The 22,194-nt window shown below is 42.2% G+C and overlaps 1 protein-coding gene across 2 annotated transcripts in view; it reads left to right on the top strand.

Moving 5' to 3' along the window:
- The window catches only part of SLC9A6 (solute carrier family 9 member A6), a 99,429-nt gene extending 77,689 nt beyond the window's left edge, over window positions 1–21,740 (top strand). For both annotated transcript variants that reach the window (XM_060182815.1, XM_007534521.3), the window contains exons 13-16: window positions 1,912–1,942; window positions 4,912–4,991; window positions 12,761–12,866; window positions 19,026–21,740. In XM_060182815.1, the coding sequence (XP_060038798.1) occupies window positions 1,912–1,942; window positions 4,912–4,991; window positions 12,761–12,866; window positions 19,026–19,298 (490 nt within the window). In that variant the 3' untranslated portion in view covers window positions 19,299–21,740. The remainder of the gene's footprint in view (window positions 1–1,911; window positions 1,943–4,911; window positions 4,992–12,760; window positions 12,867–19,025) is intronic.
- Window positions 21,741–22,194: the final 454 nt, after the last annotated feature.

Below are 22,194 nucleotides of genomic sequence, written 5' to 3'. Positions count from 1 at the left end.
TAGCGCAATGCCTGGTAGATAATAGGAGCACTATAAATGTTTATTGCATTGGATCACCTTCTGATAATGTTCCATCTGAGTATTACAAGTGTGTTCCCACCGAGACCACTAGATGTCACTTTAGCTGCACAGATGTGCTTAGAGTTCAGTGTGACTGAGACGTTACATAGCTTTAGGGTGCTTTAACAGAGAAGAAATGAGCCTTCTTTTGAATGAATGAATCTAGTCATGGCCATCTGGTGTTAAGTACTTGATCATGATTCACTTGCTGCATCCCCCCACCCCCACCCCTTTGGTGTTACTCATTTTCCGGGCTGCTACGGCTACAGCTTCTCACACTGCTATTTTTTTCTGTGTTGACATTAATCGATAAACATTTGAGCACCTATTGTGTGTCAGGTACTGTGCTAGACTCTGGGGATACAGAGATGACTTGAGACATGGCCTTTACCCTCAAGGAGCTCACAGTCTATTTGGGGAGACTGACAGGTAAAATAACTATGCTCTACTGTGATATGTATTGTGCTGGAGGAATCTAGACAGTGCTGTTATCGCCCAAGAGGCAAAAAAGGAATCTGCTTGAAGCAGTCCTAGAATGGTTCACTTGGAACTCAAAAAAAAGAAGGGGACAAAAAATGAGGGGCGCGGCAGGGCAGGGATAGACAGCATGATGGTTCTGCAAAGAGACCCTCATGCCTGAGGCTCTAAAGTCTCAGGCTCAATCCCCCCATACCACCGTAAGCCAGACGAAAAAAAAGACAGTGCATTTCAGATAGAGGGAACATCATGTGAGCAAAGACCTAGAATAGGACAGGGCTTTGGGGAGAGGAAGAGTTGGGCATGGCTAATATAAGGCCCAGAGAAGAGACCAATGGGAAAAGGGTGGCAAGATAGGATGGGGTGGTGGTGGTGAGAGGGAGGGATTAGTTTATGTCTTGAATGCGCACAAAGGACCTACAACTTGAACCTGGGTCAAAAGCCGCTCACAGTTTTTATCACAGTAGTAGCCCACTGAGTTCTGTGCCTTAGCTAGCTAGCTCCAGGAGAGGGTTTGGCAGCTTAGAAGGCCTACGGCCTATTGCTACAGACCCCATGAGTCAGAAGGAGGCCCATTTAGAGTGGAAAAGGGAGACGATCTGAGAGTTTCGAGAAGTAATGAATGAACTTGGCGAGTACTCACATTAAGATGTGAGTGAGTGAGTGAGTGAGTGAGTGAGTGAGTGAGTGAGTGAGTGAGTGATTGAGTGAATGAGTGAGAGAGAGACAGAGACAGAGAGAGAGAGAGAGAGAGAATGAGAATGAGACCTTCTTCACAATGAAGCTTGTTCCCTGGGAGACAGCAGGAATTTTAAGCAGATATGAAAAGAATTACAGAGAACCAAGGTGAATGCCTTTCCTTTAGCCTACAGGGGGAAAAAAAAAAAAAAACAACCTGTAATTGGACTTGCTTCAGTCATCATAACAAAATGTTGCCATGAGAGCCGAGAGGTCTCAAAACATGTAACTCCTGCCCAGAATTGCATTGTGCCAGCCTTGTATTTGGAACTGCCCGGCAGTTCTTATTTGGTAACTGGGTTGACGTTGTTTTCCCTGCCTGTATTTATGATGGACTTAACGTTCAAAGAAGAAATTGTTCCTTTAAAAAAAAAATGGCAAGTGGGTTTGCAGGAAGTGAATCATTAGTAGACCCTGCTCAACTTCGGATCCAAGCTGTTGCTAAGGAAAGTGGCAAGCACCAAAAAGTCCACATCAACAGCCATAGAAAAACAAGAAAACATTAACTGTTCCATAGCTTCAGTGTTGAGACAACTAATGGCTGACAGTGTACAGATGTGAATTAACCTTTTTTTTTTAAATTTTTCCTTTGCTTTTACTTCAAGGTTTCATTTGATTTTTGTGTTTCTCCATTAGGGTTGGCGTGGATTCAGACCAAGAACATTTGGTAAATATGCATTTGTCTCATCTCTGGCACTTCCGTCAATTGCAGTTGTTTGGGACAAAAGGCACTCAACCATCGACTTCATGCCACTGTTATTTAGATCCTGTCCTGTTTACATCAGCTTTTAGCTGACATCATTTCTGGCTTTCCTTGTCTCTACCGCTCAGTAGAGACAGAACCAGATTTTAGACAGCATGTGGTTATCGGGTGACAGCTCTCGTATCTGTGGGCCAGCCTGGGCTTTGGCCACAGAGAGCAGCCTCTCCAGTGCTCATGGGTCTGTAAGTGACGGCTCTGGTACCAGGAGCCTTTTTCCACTTGGGTTTGCACACGCAGGCTTGTCTGATGAAGCCTTGCTCCGGGTGCTCTTCCTATGGAGCTTTCAAACTGGATGGCCAACAGCTGCCCTTGAGAACTGCACAGGAGCAGTTGAATCTCCAAGCAGCTTTCCCTGCCTGCTTGGGAGGGAGAATGCTCTCTTCTCCCACAGGTCACTTTCTCTACTGTTTCTCTGAGCACGAGCCTGTGAGGCTTAGGTGCAGTGTAACTTGGTGCTCTTTTGAAAGTGGTCACTTTTCCTGGCTTTTTCGGTCTGCTTTTCAGTTGAATTTTCACTCAACTTGTAGCTCTGCCCTTAATATTATAAGTTTTTGTTTTCGCAGAGTGCTGACCTAGTGTAGTGGCTCTGTACATAGCCTCTGAGGCAGAAGGGCTTCAAGTTCAAACCCTGTTCTCACCAGAAGCCAGAGGTTCATCCTGGGGGGTTTTTTATTACTTATGTGTTTGTTTGTTTGTTTATGAGAAAGACAGGAGGAGAGAGAAAGAACCAGACATCAGTCTAGCACATGTGCTGCCGGGGATCGAACTTGGGACATCATGCTTGAGAGTCCAAAGCCTTATCACTGTGCCACCTCCCGGACCACTTTTATTTACTTTTCTAATTTTTTTATTGTCTTTATTTATTGGATAGAGACAGGCAGAAACCGAGAGGGTAGAGAGAGAGCGATAGACACACAGACAGACACCTGCAGACCTGCTTTACCACTTACAAAGCTTTCCCCCTACAGGTGGGGACTGGGGCCTTGAACCCTGTAACATGTGCGCTCAACCAAGTGCACCACCCCCTGGCCTTAATATTAGATGGAAAATCATAGGATTTGAGTTTTTGGGTACTGAAAACATCTCTTCCTTAATTTTTTTGATTGATTGATTGATTTCTGAGAGAGGGAGAGAAGGAGAAACCCAGAGCATCACTGTGGTAAATGTGATTGAACCCAGAACACAAGTTCGGTGCTCCATCCGCTCTGCTGAAAAAAAAAAAAAAAGCATCTATTTCAAAACCCAGTACTTCTCACTTTGCTGAAACAAGCTCTGGTCTATTTGTCTTCAGGGTGTGGTTCAAAAAATAACATTTATCAGATCTGTTTCCTAAATGTCAGTTTTGTTAGCTATTGACTGATAAGCAGGTATGTAATCTGGAAAGTACTTGCCTCTTTTGTGGTCAGATTCTTCGAAAATAGTTCCATAGGCTTGTCATACTTGTGCACTTCAAGCTGGCTAATTTCCCATGATGCTAAGCTTCTGGGGTTGTTCCCAAGGGCTAACAGCTCCTCAGTGCCTGTACTTGCATGTGTCACCACAGCGGAGAAATGGAAATGGAAAGCTAGGGAGAAAGTGGGTTAGTGAGTGACATATGTGGAGGGTGGGGTGGGAAAATTCCTTTGCCCTGAAAACCTGATGATTTTCTATTGGGAACCACAGAGGGACATTTCTAGTGTGTGTGTGTGTGTGTGTGTGTGTGTGTGTGTGTTGGGGGGGGGGGCTGGGTATACCTGTGTTAATACAGTCAGGGGAAGGTGAGATGGACAGATTGGTTGTAAATCTATGTAGTATTCCCAAACACTGTTTATACGTTTTTGATATACCTCGAGTGGAAGATTCCTTCATTTTGGGGATCGGGAAGGGCCAGAACCATGACTCTAATAAACTCTGCTCTGTGCTCATCGGGAACATTCATGTCTGATGTCAGGCCTTTGAGGTGCTGTAACCCTTCATTGCCTACTTGAAGAAATTCGAGCCCAGGAGGGAAAGGGACTTGCCTAGTTCATGTCAGAGCTGAAGCTGAACCAGATCACCCCTTAGCCCCTGTGCTAACTTCACTAGATTACACAGAATGACCCAGGCAGGGAATATTTCGGGAACTTGTTTTACAAGAGAACTGCTTGTTATGTGAGGTGTTTCTCTTCTCTCTCTCTCTCTCTCTCTCTCTCTCTGCCATTCAAGAGTTACCATGGAATTCCCCCACCTGCTTTCCTTCTAATAATGTTCCCAGAACACTGTAGCAACCTTCAAGATGCCAGTTGCTTTTGGGAAGACCCATGAAAGCTCCCAAAAATAGGGATACCACTGTAATATTTTCTTTTCTCTTTTCTTTCCTTTTCCTTTCTTTCTTTCCAACTGTAGTATCACTTTGTTGAGGAAGTGTTGTGTAAATCAACACATTTATTAACCCTGTAAATGAATTGTCATGAGGATACATTTCCGCAGACATGATGTTTTTCTAATTGAGGTCTCATTCGTATTGTTGGTATAAGTCATATGTAGAAAATGAGTTATCCCATGTTGAGGGTTTTATTTATTTATTTATTTTCTATGATTCATGGTAGACTCATAGATCAGGGGAAAAAAAAACAAAACAAAAAAAGCCCACTCCTGTTTCTTACTCGAGTCACAGTATATAAACTATTAAATTGCTACTGTTAACCCATGTTGGTGAGTAGCCTACACTTAGTAGGTTGCGTTTCCAATTCCGTAAGAAAGTGACTCTAAATAAATATTTTTTAAATATTTATTTTATTTATTTATTCCCTTTTGTTGCCCTTGTTGTTTTATTGTTGTAGTTATTATTGTTGTTGTCGTTGTAATAAATGTTTTTATCTTCATGTAGGTTTTGACTTCTTATCTATTTGCAGGGTATTCCTGAAAATGAAAGAAGAACTACCAAGACAGAAAGCGCCTGGCTTTTCCGGATATGGTACAACTTTGATCATAAGTATCCTTAATTACTGGAGTCAGTAGCCCTAAAGAGAATTACTCTGATATGTAGGTTTATCTAATCAGTCAATGGTAATGTAGATTGCCCTTGAACTCATGCAGTGAATCCTGCAAAAAGTCTCTGTTGATTCTTATTCATGTACTTGCTACGGTAAAGTAAGAGGAAAGTGTGTTTCAGGATGAGGCATGAGAATGGAGTCACAATGGACTACTGTCCATTGCTGCCATAGTCAAAGAAGGGCCTTTTCTCTCTGCTCTCCCCGAGACCATGAGTGTCTCTGTCCCATTCAGAATGCCAGTGGTAGATTGCTCACCAAATTTCTTTCCAGTTCTTTTCTAGCAGACTTTCTTTACCGCGCTGCCCTGGGTAGTGTTGTACTCTGTAACCTGTTTACTTACTCCCTTTCCAAAGACATTCTGTCACTCATTGTTCAAATGAATTTCCTGCTTGAAAAACTAACTGGACAAAAGGACCATGGATTTCTTCCTAGCTGATCAGTAAATGAATCAAAATCTACTTTATGTTCTTACTGAAGCAAATTTGGGACAGCCATTGTAAACACTGGTTTTCCTCCTTAAAAAAAAAAAAAAGACAACTTTTAGTTTTCATCATTAGTGATTTAGCAGTGGCTTGCCAAATTAGTGCAGAAGTGAAAGACAGCTTCTGGGTACTTTTCGATGCTTTGTATGTTTAAAAATGAGTACACTTGAGACTTAGTCATTAGAAACTATTTTATTTGCTAGATTTCTAGATGTTCTGTTGTTTACTTCAGAATTAAATTATTGTACAGAAACAAGAATGCAAGCAGTTTTGTGCTAATTAAAGAGAGAGAGAGAGAGAGAGAGAGAGGAGCCCCTCTTTAAAATACTTGAGTGATTATGTCATTACTTTTGGCTCCATCAACAGCACTTTGGTCACACGCCACTCCCATGTCTCTTGGGACTTTCTGAATCCACTGATTTAACAAAAGGTTTTCAGGTTTTCCCATGTGAAATGTGTTGTACATTTTCTGAAAATAAGCCAAGCAAATGAAGAGAAATAGTAAACTAACAGCTGCTTTCTCCTCTTTATTCTTTTTTCTTTAATTTTTTTATTTATTTTAAAAAGGAGACATTAACAAAACCATAGGATAAGAGGGGTACAACTCCACACAGTTCCCACCACCAGAACTCTGTATCCCATCCCCTCCCCTGATAGCTTTCCTATTCTTTATCTCTCTGGGAGTATGGACCCAAGGTCATTGTGGGATGCAGAAGGTGGAAGGTCTGGCTTCTGTAATTGCTTCCCCACTGAACATGGGTGTTGTATGGTCGATCCATACTCCCAGCCTGTCTCTGTCTTTCCCTAGTAGGGTTGGGCTCTGGGGAAACGGAGCTCCAGGACACATTGGTTGGGTTGTCTGTCTAGAGAAGTCTGGTTGGTATCATGCTAGCATCTGGAACCTGGTGGCTGAAAAGAGGGTTAACAGACAAAGCCAAACAAATTGTTGACCAATCATGGACCTAAAGGCTGGAATAGTGCAGATGAAGTGTTGGGGGAGCTTCCATTTTGTAGATAGCTGGTAGGCATATTTTAGTTATATTTCAAAGGGCCTGTAGCTATCCTACTTTTTTTTTCCCCTGAGCCTGAAATCTGAAATGCAGGTGGATCCAAATTATTGTCTAGGGAGGTGATGTCATGGCTGAAAAGGGACAGAAAGCTGGATCAGGGAAGAGAGTAGCTCCCTAATATGGGGAAGGGGTATAAATATTGTTGACAGTAAACCCCATCAGTTTGATTTGGTCTGCAGCCCATATTCATCTTAGGAGCCTATGTGATCTCTGCAACCCTGTAGATCTGAGATGTTTGCCTCAGCACTACTGTTACTTGTTTGAATTGTTTTTCTTTTTAAATTTTTATTTATTTTGAGGAGAGACAGAAATAGAGAGGAGGGAGGAGAGAGAGAGAGAGAGAGAGAGAGAGAGAGAGACCGACCGAGAGACCTGCAACTGCTTTGCCACTTGTGAAGTTTCCCCTCTGCAGGTGGGGACCAGGGTCTTGAACCCAGGTCCTTCCATATGATGTGTGCTTAACCAGCTGTACCACTGCCTGGCCCCCCTTTTTGCTGACCTCCCCTTTCCTTCCCTGAGCTCTGCTCAGCTCTAGCTTGTGGTGGTACAGGGGATTGAATGTGGGACTTTGGAGTCTCAGGCATAAAATTCTTTTTGCCTTTTTTTTTTTTTTTTTTTGCCTCCAGGGTTATCGCTGGGGCTCGGTGCTTGTACAGGAATCCACTGCTCCTGGAGGGCATTTTTTTTTCTCATTTTTTTGTTGCCCTTGTTGTTGTCGTTATTTTGATTGTTGCCATTGATGTTGTTGGATAGGACAGAGAGAAATGGAGAGAGGAGGGGATGACAGGGAGGGGGAGATAAAGATAGACACCTGCAGACCTGCTTCGCTGCTTGTGAAGTGACCCCACTGCAGGTGGGGAGCCAGGGGCTCGAACCAGGATCCTTATGGTGGTCCTTGTACTCCACGTGCGCTTAACCCGCTGCGCCGACCCCCCAAAATTCTTTTTGTATAACCACTTTTCTCTATGCTATACTTCTCTGTACCTATGCTGTTCCTCCTATTTTGTTGCTAGGTAGTGTTTCATAGTGTGAGTACCGTCAGTGTGTCACTAAACCATGTTTCACTCAATAATAGAGCACATATACGGTGACCCTGCTACTATATTGTCTGGGTGTGTAGTAGACTACGCCCTATAGGTTTGTGTGATTATATCTTAGAGTATTGGCTAAGCAACAGAAAAATATGTCATTGGATTTAAGCAAAAGGGGATTTGATGGAAGGATCACAGGAGCTCGGGGCACTGATAGGCAGTCTAATCTAGATCACCAGACTGGGAAGCCAGTGGGGGTAACAGCAGCTCTGAGGGGTACCGTAGCATCGACAGCAGGGTGATGTAGAGGCAGGGATATCATAACTAGGTGATCACTGTTGGAATAGGTGAGCCCAATCTAGTGCTCTTGTGTCACTGCCAACTCAGATTCCCATTTTCTATTGTCCTGACTTGGATCATTGAACAGCCTCTTACTTAGCCCGTGTGTGTGTGTGTGTGTGTGTGTGTGTGTGTGTGTGTGTGTGTGTGTGTGTGTGTGTGTGTGTGTGTGTGTGTGTGTGGAGGGGTCATAGTCCACCAGATGCAAAGTGGACTCTAGCTAGAAAACAACATACGTTCACTATACGACTTGGGGTACCAGGATGAAAGGAGTTGGAGGAAAAGCTAAAAGCTGCTTCTCTGTCTCATGGATCTGGTGTTCTTCCTATGTTCCTGTATTGGGTTCTTTGCTACTTATAGGTATTGTGAAAATTCCCTAATCTGTAGCTTGAGTTGTCTCTTACTACACTGGCTGGACCTCTTCCATACAGTGTTGACTGTATAGAAGTGATGACAATGGAACGGACCTTCTTGTCTTAGGTCTGGCCTCAGGGAAGTTTTTCAGTATTACCCCATTCAGTATGCTATTAGCTGTGTTTTCAGATGTCCTTTCAAGCTTCCTCCAAGATGAGGTGAAGAAGGTGAATTCAGCATTTTTAATAGCTAAGTAGTATTCCATTGTGTATATACACCACAGCTTACTCACTCGTCTGTTGTTGGACACCTGACTTGATTCCAGGCTTTGGCTATTACAGGTTGTGCTGCTATGAACATAGGTCTACATGTATCTTTTTGGATGGTTGTGGTTGGTTCCTTAGTCCTTTATCAAGTTAAGAGTGCTCCTTTCTGTTTTTTTAGAGTTCTGAGGTGGTTTGTTTTTTAAAATTATTTATTTATTTATTTTCCCTTTTGTTGCCCTTGTTGATTTTTTTTTTTTTTTAAATGAAAGGTATGGGATAGTATCACACGCTTTTTCCTCATCTGCTGAGATAATTGTATATGTGTTTTATCCTTTGATCTGTTATTATGCTGATTTCCATTGATTATTTGAATGTTAACCCAATTGATTGCTGGAACAAATCTCACTTAGTTCCGATGTGCTATTTGTTGTGTATGTTGCTGGTTTTAATACCTTTTGTTTTTTTATCTGTTTTTGTTATTTCTCTCTCTTTCTAAGGTTTACTTACTTATTATAGGAGGCTCAGGGAGAATGAAAGGGGGAGGCAAAGGGAGAGGGCCAGAACACTGCTCAGCTCAACTTCAAAGTAAGTGCCAGGAATTAAACCTGGGATCTTTGGGACCTCAGACACAAAATTTGGTGCTTTGTTTCCCTGGCATGTTTTTGCTTTGTCTTTATAAGAGATCTTTATTGAGAATTTTTGAGATAATGTTTTTTTTTTTTTTATCTCTATAAGAAGATCCTTTTATAAAATAAGTGATGGATTTTTCTCTTCCTATTTTCTGGAAGAGCTGGTTTGAAATTGGAATTATTTTTCCTTAAGAGTTAGAAAGGTTTTTTGTTTTGTTTTTCCCAAATTTACATTTAATCAGAGAAAAACAGAAGGAACAATCTGGCTTTAAAATCACTCATGAAACCCTTTTATATGAATATTTCTCAGTACTCTTTACATTTTCTTTTTTAAATTTTAATTTACTTATAAAAAGGAAACACTGACAAAACCATAGGATAAGAGGGGTACAACTCCACACAATTCCCAGCACCAGAACTCCGTATCCCATCCCCTCCCCTGGTAGCTTTCCTATTCTTTAACCCTCTGGGAATATGAACACAAGGTCATTGTGGGATGCAGAAGGTGGAAGGTCTGGCTTCTGTAATTGCTTCCCCACTGAACATGAGCATTGACAGGTCAATCCATACTCCCAGTCTGCCTCTCTCTTTCCCTAGTGGGGCAGGGTTCTGGGGAATCGGAGCTCTAGGGCACATTGATGGGGTTGTCTGTCCAAGGAAGTCTGGTTGGCATCATGGTAGCATCTGGAACCTGGTGGCTGAAGGAAGAGTTAGCATATAAAGCCAAGCAATTGTTGACTAATCATGAACCTGAAGGCTGGAGTAGTGCAGATGAAGAGTTGGGGGGTCCTCCATTTTGTAGATAGCCAGTAGGTATATTTTAGTTATATTCCAAAGGGCCTGTGGCTATACTAGTTTTTAATTTTTTTTTCCCTGAGCCAGAAATCTGATATGCAGGTGGATCCAAGTTATTGTCTGGGGAGATGATGTCATGGCTAGAAAAAGGACCAGAGAGGGGTCGGGCGGTAACGCAGCAGGTTGATCGCACATGGCGCAAAGCGCAAGGACTGGCAGAAGGATCCCGCTTTGAGCCTCCGACTCCCCACTTGCAGGGGAGTCACTTCACAGGTGGTGAAGCAGGTCTGCAAGTGTCTATCTTTCTCTCCACCTCTCTGTTTTCCCCTCTTCTCTCCATTTCTCTCTGTCCTATCTAACAACGACGGCATCAATAACAACAATAATAACTACAGCTACAATAAAAAAAAAAAAAACAGCAAGGGAAACAAAAGGGAAAATAAATAAATAAATATATAACTATATTAAAAATTATTAAGAAAGAAAAAGGACCAGAAAGTTGGATCAGAGAAGAGAGTAGCTCCCAGATATGGAAAAGGTGTAGAAATATTGTTGATTATAAACCCCAACAGTGAAGCGATCTGTATCTGGAACTTTTTGTATGAGAAGGTGATTTTTTTCTTTCACAGATACTGTACTGTTCAGATTGATTTTGTCAATATTTGGTATATTTTGGTTTTTTAAGGAAGTCTTATAGAGTTATACTCCAAGACTTTTTCTTTATTTAATTTATTTATAAAAGAGAAAATATCAACAAACCCATAGGATAAGAGGGGTAAAATTCCACACATTTCCCAACACCAAGACTTTGTAAGCCTTAGGGTTGCCCAATGAAGTGCCACTAGACTAAGACAGGAGTTTCAATTTCTAATACACTAGTAGAATTCTTGGTTCCAGATTTTCAGTGGTTGCGTAATACACGAGTGCATTTATATGGAAACATCTTTATTTAGAAACTGAACACGGAAATTCCTGAAAATTTCTTAAACTTCTTCACATTTTTCTTCTTTGTCTTTTTTTTTTGTTTGTTTTTGGCCTCCAGTCACTGGGGCTCGGTGGCACTATGAATCCACCGCTTTTGATGGCTTTTTTCCCCTCCTTTTTATTCACTAGGACAGAGAGAAATTGAGAGAGGAGGGGGAGATAGAGGTAGAGAAAGACAGATAACTGCAGATCTGTTTCACTGCTCCTGAAGTGTCCCCATTACAGGTGGAAAGTGGGGGCTTGAACCCGGGCCCTTGAGCTTATCCTTTGCACATAGTACTATGTATACTTAACCAGGTGCACCACCGCCCAGCCCCCCTAACTTCACTTTCAATTGAAAACAATCTTTAGTTTGTGATTTTAGAAAGCAGTGAGAATCTCTGTATGTGTTTCTTCCTCCCTCTGCTACTTTTCCTTCTGAACTTTTCATATATATATATATATATGATCTTTTTTTTTTTCCTTTCATACTAAATGAGTACTGAAATGAAGGGTTTTTCTTTTATAGAAGAATTCAATGACATAATTTTTTTTAAAAAAATGATTTAGAATACAGTATCATGAATGCCTACTGGCAGCTACCAGAAGTTAGGGCCATGTTAACAGAGATATCTTTAAGACACGTTTCCTTCAATGCAAATAAAGACAACAGTGAGATACCAAAAAATTATTTTAGGGGACAGGTGGTGGGACATCTCGCTGAGTACACGTGTTACAATGCACAAGGACCCAAGTTCGAGCAAACGGTCCCCACCTTCAGGGGAAAGGCTTTGTGAGTGGTGGAGCAATAAGAGTGTCCAGTCTTCTAGAATGACTGAGAAGGTTGTAACATTAAAAATTATTTTAGAATTTAATTTTCTTTTTTAAATTATTTATTAGAGGATAAAGACAGAGAAATTGAGGGGGAGAAAGAGAGGGAAAGAGATGGAGACACCTGCAGCCCTGCTTCACCACTCATGAAACTTTACCCCTGCAGGTGGGGACCAGGCGCTTGAACCCTGGGTCCTTGCACACTGTAATGTGTGCACTTAACCAGCTGTGCCATCACCTGGCCCCGAGTTTAACTTCCTTTGAGACTGAAGTTTCGACTCTGGGGAGGTGTGACTGGGTGTACAGTGCATGATTAAAAGTGTTTTCATCCCTCTGTTGTACTACTGAAATGTGTATCTCTTTTCTGTTACCATTCTCTCTTCCACATCTCCTTCAGTGTTACATTGAGAGTGCTTTTTTTTTTTTTTTTTCCTTTCGGTTTTAAGAAAATCAGAATAGCAATATAATGTCAAGGATTGGACATATGAGTTGATTTCAAGCCAATCTGAGTTTCAAGTATTGCTTATTTAACTTATTTGATAATACAGAGAGGAATTGAGAGGGAGGAAGGGAGAGAGAGACTGACCTGCAGGCCTGTTTGTGAAGCTTCCCCGCTGCAGGTGGGGACTGAGGGCTTGAACCAGTGCACATTGTATCATGTGCACTCAAACACTTGCATCCCTGTTGTACCTCTTTATTTAACCATGTGACTTGAAGGCTCTGGTTGACCTCTCGGTGTCTCAGGTTTCCATACCTTCAAAAGGGATGCCAGTAGAAACTTCCTTGCTGGTTCACTGACATACTGTGGCAGTAAAAATGAGACAACGTATGTGGAGTTTCTTTGCTCTCTCTGAAGTAGGTGGGCCACTGTGAGGCTGGTGGCTATCAAATGAGTTGTGCATGTGCATTTGGGGAGAAAGGAACACAGCTCTTCCTTAACCAGCGCAGCTATCTGAAGCCTCTGCTAACTCACAGTGGGCCTCCTCTTACAACCACACTTCCTGCCTGCTGCGGACCTATCGCCAGATGCCTCACCAGCCCCCAGGCTTATGAAGTAAGTTGCTTTTCTCCAAAATGTGCAGTTCTTCATTAAGTTGGTTATGTTGACACTATGTATGTGTTTCTGGGTTTGTTTGACCATTCTGTCTTGCTTGTCTTTAGGGTACAGAACCCATGACAGAGGGTATAAGCATGTATTTTGTTCAGCCAGAAGGTACACTAAAATCTGTGACTACATTTATGGCCTGTAAAACATCAATCAGGAAACTGCCCTAAAATAGTACTACTTCCTGTCAGTAGTGAATAATTCTGTTTCTTTTTTTTTAAGGGTTTTGTACTCTTTTTTAATTTAATTTTTTATTTATAAAAAGGAAACATTGACTAAACCATAGGATAAGAGGGGTACAACTTCACACAATTCCCACCACCAGATCTCAGTATCCCATCCCCTCCCCTGGTAGCTTTCCTATTCTTTAACCCTCTGGGAGTATGGACCCAAGGTCATTGTGGGATGCAGAAGGTGGAAGGTCTGGCTTCTGTAATTGCTTCATCACTGAACATGTGCATTGACTGGTCGATCCATACTCCCAGCCTGTCTTTCTTTTTCCCTAGTGGGGAAGGGTTCTGGGGAAGCGGAGCTCCAAGGCACATTGGTGTGTCCAGGGAAGTCTGGTCAGCATCATGGTAGCATCTGGAACCTGGTGGCTGAAAAGAGAGTTAACATACAAAGCCAAACAAATTGTTGACCAATCATGGACCTAAAGGCTGGAATAGTGCAGTTGAAGAATTGGGGGGTGTCTCTGTTTTGTAGGTAGCTAGTAGGCATATTTTAGTTATATTTCAAAGGGTCTGTGGCTATACTAGTGTTTTTGTGGGTTTTTTTGTTTTTTTTTTTAATTTTTTAATTTTTTGCCTGAGCCTGAAATCTGATATGCAGGTGGGTCCTGATTATTGTCTGGGGAGGTAATGTCATGGCTGGAAAAAGAACCAGAAAGCTGGATCAGGGAAGAGAGTAGCTCCCAAATATGGGAAAGGGGTATAAATATTGTGGACTGTAAACCCCGTTGATTTGATCTGATCTGGGGCCCATATTTAGCATAGGATCCTATGTAACCTCTGCATCCCTGTAGATCTGAGCTCACATTCTGTGGTCATAAAGTAGGAATGTTCTAAGCTGCCCCAGTATCAGGACCCATCTTCTTCAGGTGTAGCACAGAGTATATTGTCTTTGATCCAAGTTGAGGGCAAGGTCCTATGGGGGCCCACAAAGGGGTCTATTGTGTTGTTCCTGATAGGAATGACCAATAACAATGGAGAGAGGGATTTATTCGAGGTCTAGGCCCATCAAATCTGTTTGGGAATCTCAGGACTCCCCAAATAGGGCCCTAGCTGATGGGCTGGCCTGATAGTGACTAAAGAGTCATCATTAAAGTATGCCAGTCTCTTGTCCTTATTCAGCTTTTGCTTTGATGAGGTTAGCTTTGGAGTGAGTGAATAATTCTATTTCTATACCGGTTTTCATTTTATTTACAGTACATGGCCTCACTTCAGTGCTAAAAGTGCATGTTTCAATCTCTAAATTACAGTCATCACTGTCGGGGGCCAGGTGGTAGCTCAGTGGGTTAAGTGTACATGGTGCAAAGCACAAGGACCGGCGTAAGGATCCAGCCCCCAGCTTCCCACTTGCAGAGGGGTTGCTTCACAGGTGGTGAAGCAGGTCTACAGGTGTCTATCTTTCTCTCCCCCTCTTGGTCTTCCTCTCCTCTCTCGATTTCTGTCTGTACTACCTACAACAACAACAGCAATGACAACAACAACAAAGGCAACAATGGGGGAAAATGGCCTCCGGGAGCAGTGGATTCATAGTGCAGGCACCGAGCCCCAGTGATAACCCTGAAGGCAAAAAAAAAAAAAAAAAAGCCATCACCATCATGTTGAGGGTTTGTGGGAACAATTTTATGAAAATGTATTTATCACCTACGAGAAAGAGTTCCACATGAGGCAGGCTAAGTAGTCAAAACAGTATAGACTGTAAAAAGAGAAAAAAGTAAAAGTCACTGTCCTCAGGAGTGGGGCTCGAACCAATGTGTTTCTGCAAGGTAAAACATGTATGCTTGACGCAGGTGGCGCAAAGCACAAGGACCGGCGTAAGGATCCCGGTTCGAGCCCCCAGCTCCCCACCTGCAGGGGAGTCACTTCACAAGCGGTGAAGCAGGTCTGCAGGTGTCTATCTTTCTCTCCCCCTCTCTGTCTTCACCTCCTCTCTCCATTTCTCTCTGTCCTATCCAACAGCAATCATAACTACAATAATAAAACAACAAGGGCGGGAGTCGGGCTCCCACAGCGGGTTAAGTGCATGTGGCGCAAAGCGCAAGGACCTGCATAAGGATCCTGGTTCGAGCCCCTGGCTCCCCACCTGCAGGGGAGTTGCTTCACAGGCGGTGAAGCAGGTATGCAGGTGTCTATCTTTCTCTCCCCTTCTCTGTCTTCCCCTCCTCTCTCCATTTCTCTCTGTCCTATCCAACAACGATGACAATAATAACTACAACAATAAAACAACAAGGGCAACAAAAGGGAATAAATAAATAAACTATTAAAAAAAAACAAGCGCAACAAAAGGGAATAAATAAATATTTTTTAAAAATATGTATGTTTGACTAAGTGTGCCACTGCCCTGCCACACTCCCTCCATATTTGAAAGCCTACTTATGCGTCCATATTCACAAAATAGAATGATTTTTGTATCAACATGAATAATAATGGCAGTCAGTTGAAATACTTAAAAAAAAAGAGTCCTCAGAGGCTGTCTCCTTTAAGTGTTCACTGTGACTACTTGCTGATTTAGTTCACACAAACTTACTAGTACATATGTATCTATATGGCTTTGTTTGGCATCTTGTTCATAGATATCAAAAGTATTGTTCTGCTACTAGATTTTTTAATTTTTCGCTTAATGAAACATTGCCTGGCACTTTCTCCAAGTACAGGGGCTGTGTTCCCTTCACTGTATTTATGCTAAGGAGTGTTCCATTCTTTTTTTTTTTTTTTTCCCCTTCAGGGTTACTGCACTAACAAATCCACTGCTCCTGACGGCCATCTTTTTTCCATTGTTGTTGTTACTGCTGCTGTTGTTGTTGGATAGGACAGAGAGAAATTGAAAGAGCAGGGGGAGAGAAAGATAGACACCTGCAGACCTGCTTCACTGCTTGTGAAGCGACCCTCCTGCAGGTGGGAAGCCGGGGGTCTCGATCTAGGATCCGTGTGCTGTTCTTGTGCTTCACACTGTGTGCGCTTAACCCAGTGCACTACCACCCAGACCCCCCCTTTTTTTTGTTTACAAAAGATCTGCTCAGGTCTGGCTAATGGTGGTGCAGGGTATTGGACCTGGGACCTCAGAGCCTCAGGCCTAAGATTTTGTTTGCATAACCATTATGCTATCTCCTCTGCCTGGGTGTTCCACTCTCCAGCTGCCTGTATCAGTTGATTGAATCAAGCTCAGGTAGCTCGACCTTAAAGTAGTTTTTCCCTCCCTCCCTTCCTTCCTTCCTTCCTTCCTTCCTTCCTTCCTTCCTTTAAAAAAATTTTTTTTTATTACTACAATGTTCATAGTGACTGTTCTTGCACTTATAAATGTACCTGAGTGCACAAGGGTCTATAAAGAGCTTTTAAATGTAAAACTTCTCGGCCAAAGGGTATATATATATATATATATATATATATATATATATATATATATATATATATATATATATATATATATATCAATCTATTGCTCCAAATCTGAAATTTAATAGGAACATTAAAAGGTGCCAAAGAGCCTCTGCATCTCTGTGGTATACCACAGAGCTTTTTGTGACTGTTGCCAAATTGGGTGGCAGACAGGCTCTAATAAGTTTTGGTGTTATAACTGGGAAGGGATCACTTGGCAGTTAAAGGCTTCTTCGGGTTTTAATTCACACCTCTTTGAGTATTTAGGCGAATTTTTAGCAATAGCCAGTGTAAATAATTTTTTTCCCTTTGACTATCTTTAACAAATTTTTCAAACACAGTTGGAGAGCACAATGTATGAAGTCTATTAGCTCTGCTTCCCCAAAGGAGTATTAAATCACAGCTGTTTTTGCTAAGTTAATCTGATTGTTTAGACTGAATCTTTCTGTATTGGAAAAATGATTTTATGATTTTTAAGGCATATGTAGCCACTGTAATAAAATTTCAGATAGTAGAAGAACATATAAAGGTCACTTAGTCTGTCACGCAGAGTTATCAGCTTACTGAATATTTTTCCAGATTCCCTCCCCCCCCCCCAACACACACACTCTTTGTGGATGTCTTATCGACTGATAACATTTTCTTGGCCTCAGGTATACAGCACCATGGCTCAGCAGCTGTATTGTCCACACATGTACTTTTTTTTTTTTTTTGCCTCCAGGCTTATTGCTGGGGCTCAGTGCTTGCACCATGAGTCCACTGCTCCTGGAGGCCATTTTTTCCCCCTTTGGTTGCCCTTGTTGCTGTAGCCTTGTGGTTACTATTGTTGTTGATGATGTCCTTCTGTCACAACGGCACTTCGTATTCTCGACTTGCTTCTCTCTTGTAAAAATCTCATTTAATTTTACTTTATTGACTACAAAGTTCCCATTAGGCCCAGAGCTTATCAAGCTAGAAATCAAGCATGTAGTTGGGGTTTGACAATTTGGAGGTATTCTATTTCTCCATATCTCTCTCTCTGTCTCTCCTCCTCTCCCGCCCCCCTCTCGTTATTGTCACATCACCAGGACTACACCACTCTAGACTGACTTATTCAGATAGAGAAAAAGAGAGTCATACACTGAAAGAAAGAGAGGGAAAGTCACCATGGCATCAAAGCTGCCTCCAGTGTGCTGGCAGTCAGGCTTGAACCTGGGCTGCACACTGGGCAAAGCAGACGCATTACCCATGTGATCTATTTTGCCATCCTGGAGATACTCTTGTTTCTTGGTACTGTTGATACAAAAGTAAAAGCCTCGCTGCACAAGTGGTGAAGCAGGTCTGCGGGTGTTTTATCTTTCTCTCCCCCTCTCTGTCTTTCCCTCCTCTCTCCATTTCTCTCTGTCCTATCCAACAACAATGACAACAATAATAACTACAACAATAAAACAACAAGGGCAACAAAAGGGAATAAATAAATAAATAAATATTTTAAAAAGTAAAAGCCGTACATAAATTCATTCAATAAGCAATTAAGGTTACAGCTGATGAGTACTTTCTGCATGCCCCATACTCTTAGGACGTTGGGCAACAGCATAGAACGGACTTAATCTAGTGTGGGGGGGTGCAGAGCAGACCAATGTGCTTGCACTTATGATACAAAGGTATAGGCCACCAGGAAATGGGCCAAGTGCAGGATGCAAGGAGAGAACACAGGTGGGATGCCTGATCTAACCTTGGAAAATCAGGACTTCCTGGAGAAAGTGACTTTAAAAAAAAATTTCTAATTTTTACTTATAAAATGGAAATATTGACAAAACCATCAGATAAGAGGGGTACAATTCCACACAGTTCCCACCACCAGAACTCCATATCCCATCCCCTCCCTTGATAGATTTCCTGTTCTTTATCCCTCTGGGAGTATGGACCCGGGATCATTATGGGGTGCAGAAGGTGGAAGATCTGGCTTCTGGAATTGTTTCTCCACTGAACATGGGTGTTGACAGGTCGATCCGTACTCCCAGCCTGTCTCTCTCTCTCTTCCCCTAGTGAGGCAGGGCTCTGGGGAAACAGGCACATTGGTGGGGTCATCTGCCCAGGAAAATCCGGTTGGCATCATGGTAAGCACCAGCAACCTGGTGGCTGGAAAAGAGTTAAGATATAAAGAACAGATCATTGATCATGAACAGAAAGTGACTTTTTGAGCCTCAGCGATAAATAGATGCTAGTTCCAAGAGGGCAGGCAGAGAGGCCAAAAGGTAAGAGAAGGCCCAGGAGATGTGGGTACATGCCAGCAGTTCAGTCTGGCTGGCATGCAGTAGGCTTCTGGGGGTGGGAGCAGCAGCTCATGCCTTTTAGACACACTGAGAACTTAGACTTCACCCGGAGGGCAGCCGCATGCTAGCCCTGGAGGGTTTGAAGTGCACAACCTTTGTGCTGTCTCCTACTGGAAATGTCTCATCAGTTTCTTACTGATTTGCAAAAAAATAAAAATAAAAAATAACCTCAAAATTGTCTTTGCATTTAGAACCAGGAACAGTTGAAGGATGATGACTCCGATCTTATTCTCAATGATGGCGATATTAGCCTGACGTATGGAGATTCTACTGTGAACACGGAGTCTGCAGCTTCCGGTGCCCCTCGGAGATTTATGGGAAACAGTTCTGAAGATGCTTTGGATCGGGAGCTTGCATTTGGGGATCATGAACTGGTCATTCGAGGGACGCGCCTGGTTCTTCCTATGGATGATTCTGAACCCCCATTAAATTTGCTAGATAACACGAGACACAGTCCAGCCTAAGCTTAACTAATAGTCACTTAGTGATTTGTAAAATTTGCACATGTGATTGTGAAGAAATCCGTACTACCTAAAAAAAAAAGTCCCAGTGCATGTCTCTGAATGTTGAAGCTATATAAATGCTATTTATATGGCACCGAATGAATATAAATATCCTGTACAAGGCAGATTGTGAACAAGCTATCCTTTTATGTTTTACTGGCTGCACTGTGTAGACTGGATCTGTTTTAGAGAGTTATTTTCACAGTGATGTTGTGTGTTCTGTTAGCTTTACGTCTCAAACATGACAGACTTAACACTCTTTCTTATATTTACCTAACACTTAACCAGAGTTCCCAGTTCTTGTGACGTGAACGAATTTCATTTTGTGGGAGGAGAGGGAGAGAAAAGACGGGAGTGCTGTTTCTGGGGAAGCCCAGGGAGGAGAGGTTCCTTTCATTGGGAGAATCGTGTAAGAATGCTGCCGCCTGTTTCATGACGTTGTCCTTTCCTTTTGCTCTGGTGGACTGTTGTGGTACAAGAGGCATTTGGAGCTGGCCCCCTTCCAGGTTGGGGAGTGGTGTGTGGGGGCCCTCTTCCTCCTTCGCTGAGCAAGAACAGATGGATTGACCACACTGGTGTGTGTGTGGGGGGGGAGATGGCTGCCAATGACTTCTAAGACAGTGGAAGGAGCCACGTCCAGCAAGCGTAGCCAAAGTACAGGCGTATATGGTTGAGGGCACTTGATTTCCATCTGGAGGGGCTGGGGGGAAGGGCAGGTGGGAGGGAAGGAGAACAGCGGCTTGGAAGATCTCTCTTCGCAACTCTGTAAATATTCCAGAGCCGATACATTTAAATAAGATATGCAATTGCTGCTTACTTTTTTGATTATGTACTTTATCTGTATAGCAAGCTTTGTGGTCAGAAGTTTTTATATCAATTTAAATCGCTGCTTTTTAGCAGCCAAACAGGAGCAAAATGTAAAAAACAAAACAAAACAAAAAAACGAACTTACTGTGTTGTCCTGTGTCATTGTTAGTCTGTAGCTCATGTTGACAGTTCATTTACGAAACCACACTACACCAGAGTTGATTGTAAGGGAAATACATGTAGCACACTCGAGAGCGCGTAAAGATGGCTGCTGCTTCATGTGCACTGGCTGTAGTTGCCTTTATTTTCATGTTCCTTTTTTAATATTAAATAGGCTGGTGTGTGTGTGTGTGTGTGTGTGTGTGTGTGTGTGTGTGTGTGTGTGTGTGTTCTCACAGTTTTCAAGAAAAAGTACATGACATTCAGCATTCAGGGTATGGAAGTGGATTCTAGTTTGTAATAATGCTAATTCCCAAAGGGTGGACTGAGTATGTGAGAGGGGGAAATTTGCGGGTGTTAATTCTAACCTATTAATGTTTCAGAAGAGAAATAAAAACTTCTGGGGGCTTCCTCCCACCCCACACCTGAGTTAGTGTTGCCTTAAATCTTACCCAATTCAAAAATTGATCTCTTGTAAGAACATCCAAATTTTCCAGACCAGAATCATCTTTTCAAACAAAGTACATACTTCCTTCTCACAGATGTATTTGTTCTGTTGGAAACAATCCTTGAGATTGTGAGGGGGTTCTACTGCCATACCTTGGAGTGGCAGCTCTAACTGTTGGCATAGTCATTTGTTTGTTATGTAACGGTAGGGACTTTCCTGCCATGCAGGAACCTGGTAAAGTTTGCATTTTATATGCTGTGTGCCTCTTCATGCAGTCAATAATTTCTTGTTGTTCTATGTTTGAGGGACTTTGAACTTCAGCCTCACCCACAGAGCTGTTCATGTTGTAAAAGGTCCCACCAGAAATTAACAACTACCTTTTTTTATTATTATTCTGTCCAGTTACTGAGCTCACATTCTGAACATGGCTGTAAATATTTAGCATGACGACTTCAGTAACTTGTGTGTTTCTAGCATGCATGAGACTTTTTCCTTACGGAAACTGATGAAGCTTGAGTCAGCTAAATCTGCCTACGTACTTTGTCAAAGGGGGGGAACGAAGCCTGTCATGCTTACATCAGCACCTGGAAGATTGTCCTCTCCTCTCATGTTTCTGCATATCTCCAAGCAAAGAACAAAACAAACTCTGCTCATACATCTCTTGGGTTTAGACACCTGAGTGAACTTGGATGAAGTTACAGTCTGAGCTACCATCATGTACAAGTAGAACTCCTCCCAGACTTGTTTTTCTGTTGTTTGTGACTCCTACACGTTTGAATGACTTGAACATTACATCATTTTAAGTTATTTTTTAAGGTTCCTTGGTGTTTTATCCTAGTCCGTGTTTGGCAATGTGCTGTTAAAGTTATAAGACTTTCTATCTTTATGTATTTCTTTTTCTTTTCTCTTGGAGTACTTGGACAGATGTTAATAGTGGTTTCTTTTAGGAAAAATCTATCATTAAAAAATTATAGCCTTGCAAATAACCACTCACTGTCTTTGAGTCATGGTTTATTCTAGTGACAAGAGTGCTGACTTTTCATTTATTTTTCAGCTTGTGTATCTCCTAGAAAGGGGGGAAGACTAATGTTTAAAAAATAAATATGGCAGCAACAAATGCTGGAGAGGCTGTGGGGACAGAGGAACCCTTCTGCACTGCTGGTGGGAATGTAAATTGGTCCAGTCTTTGTGGAGAGCAGTCTGGAAAACCCTCACAAGGCTAGACATGGACCTTCCATATGACCCAATAATCCTCTCCTGGGAATAGACCCCAATGACTCCATAACACCCAACCAAAAAGATATATGTATACCTATGTTCATAACAGCACAATTCATAGTAGCTAAGACCTGGAATCAACCCAGGTGCCCAACAACAGATGAATGGCTGAGAAAGCTATGGTATATATACACAGTGGAATACTACGCAGCTGTCAGGAATAAT

This window comes from Erinaceus europaeus, chromosome X (assembly GCF_950295315.1).
Source record: "Erinaceus europaeus chromosome X, mEriEur2.1, whole genome shotgun sequence".
Lineage (NCBI taxonomy): Eukaryota > Metazoa > Chordata > Mammalia > Eulipotyphla > Erinaceidae > Erinaceus > Erinaceus europaeus.
This window is presented reverse-complemented; position numbering and strand designations above follow the sequence as displayed.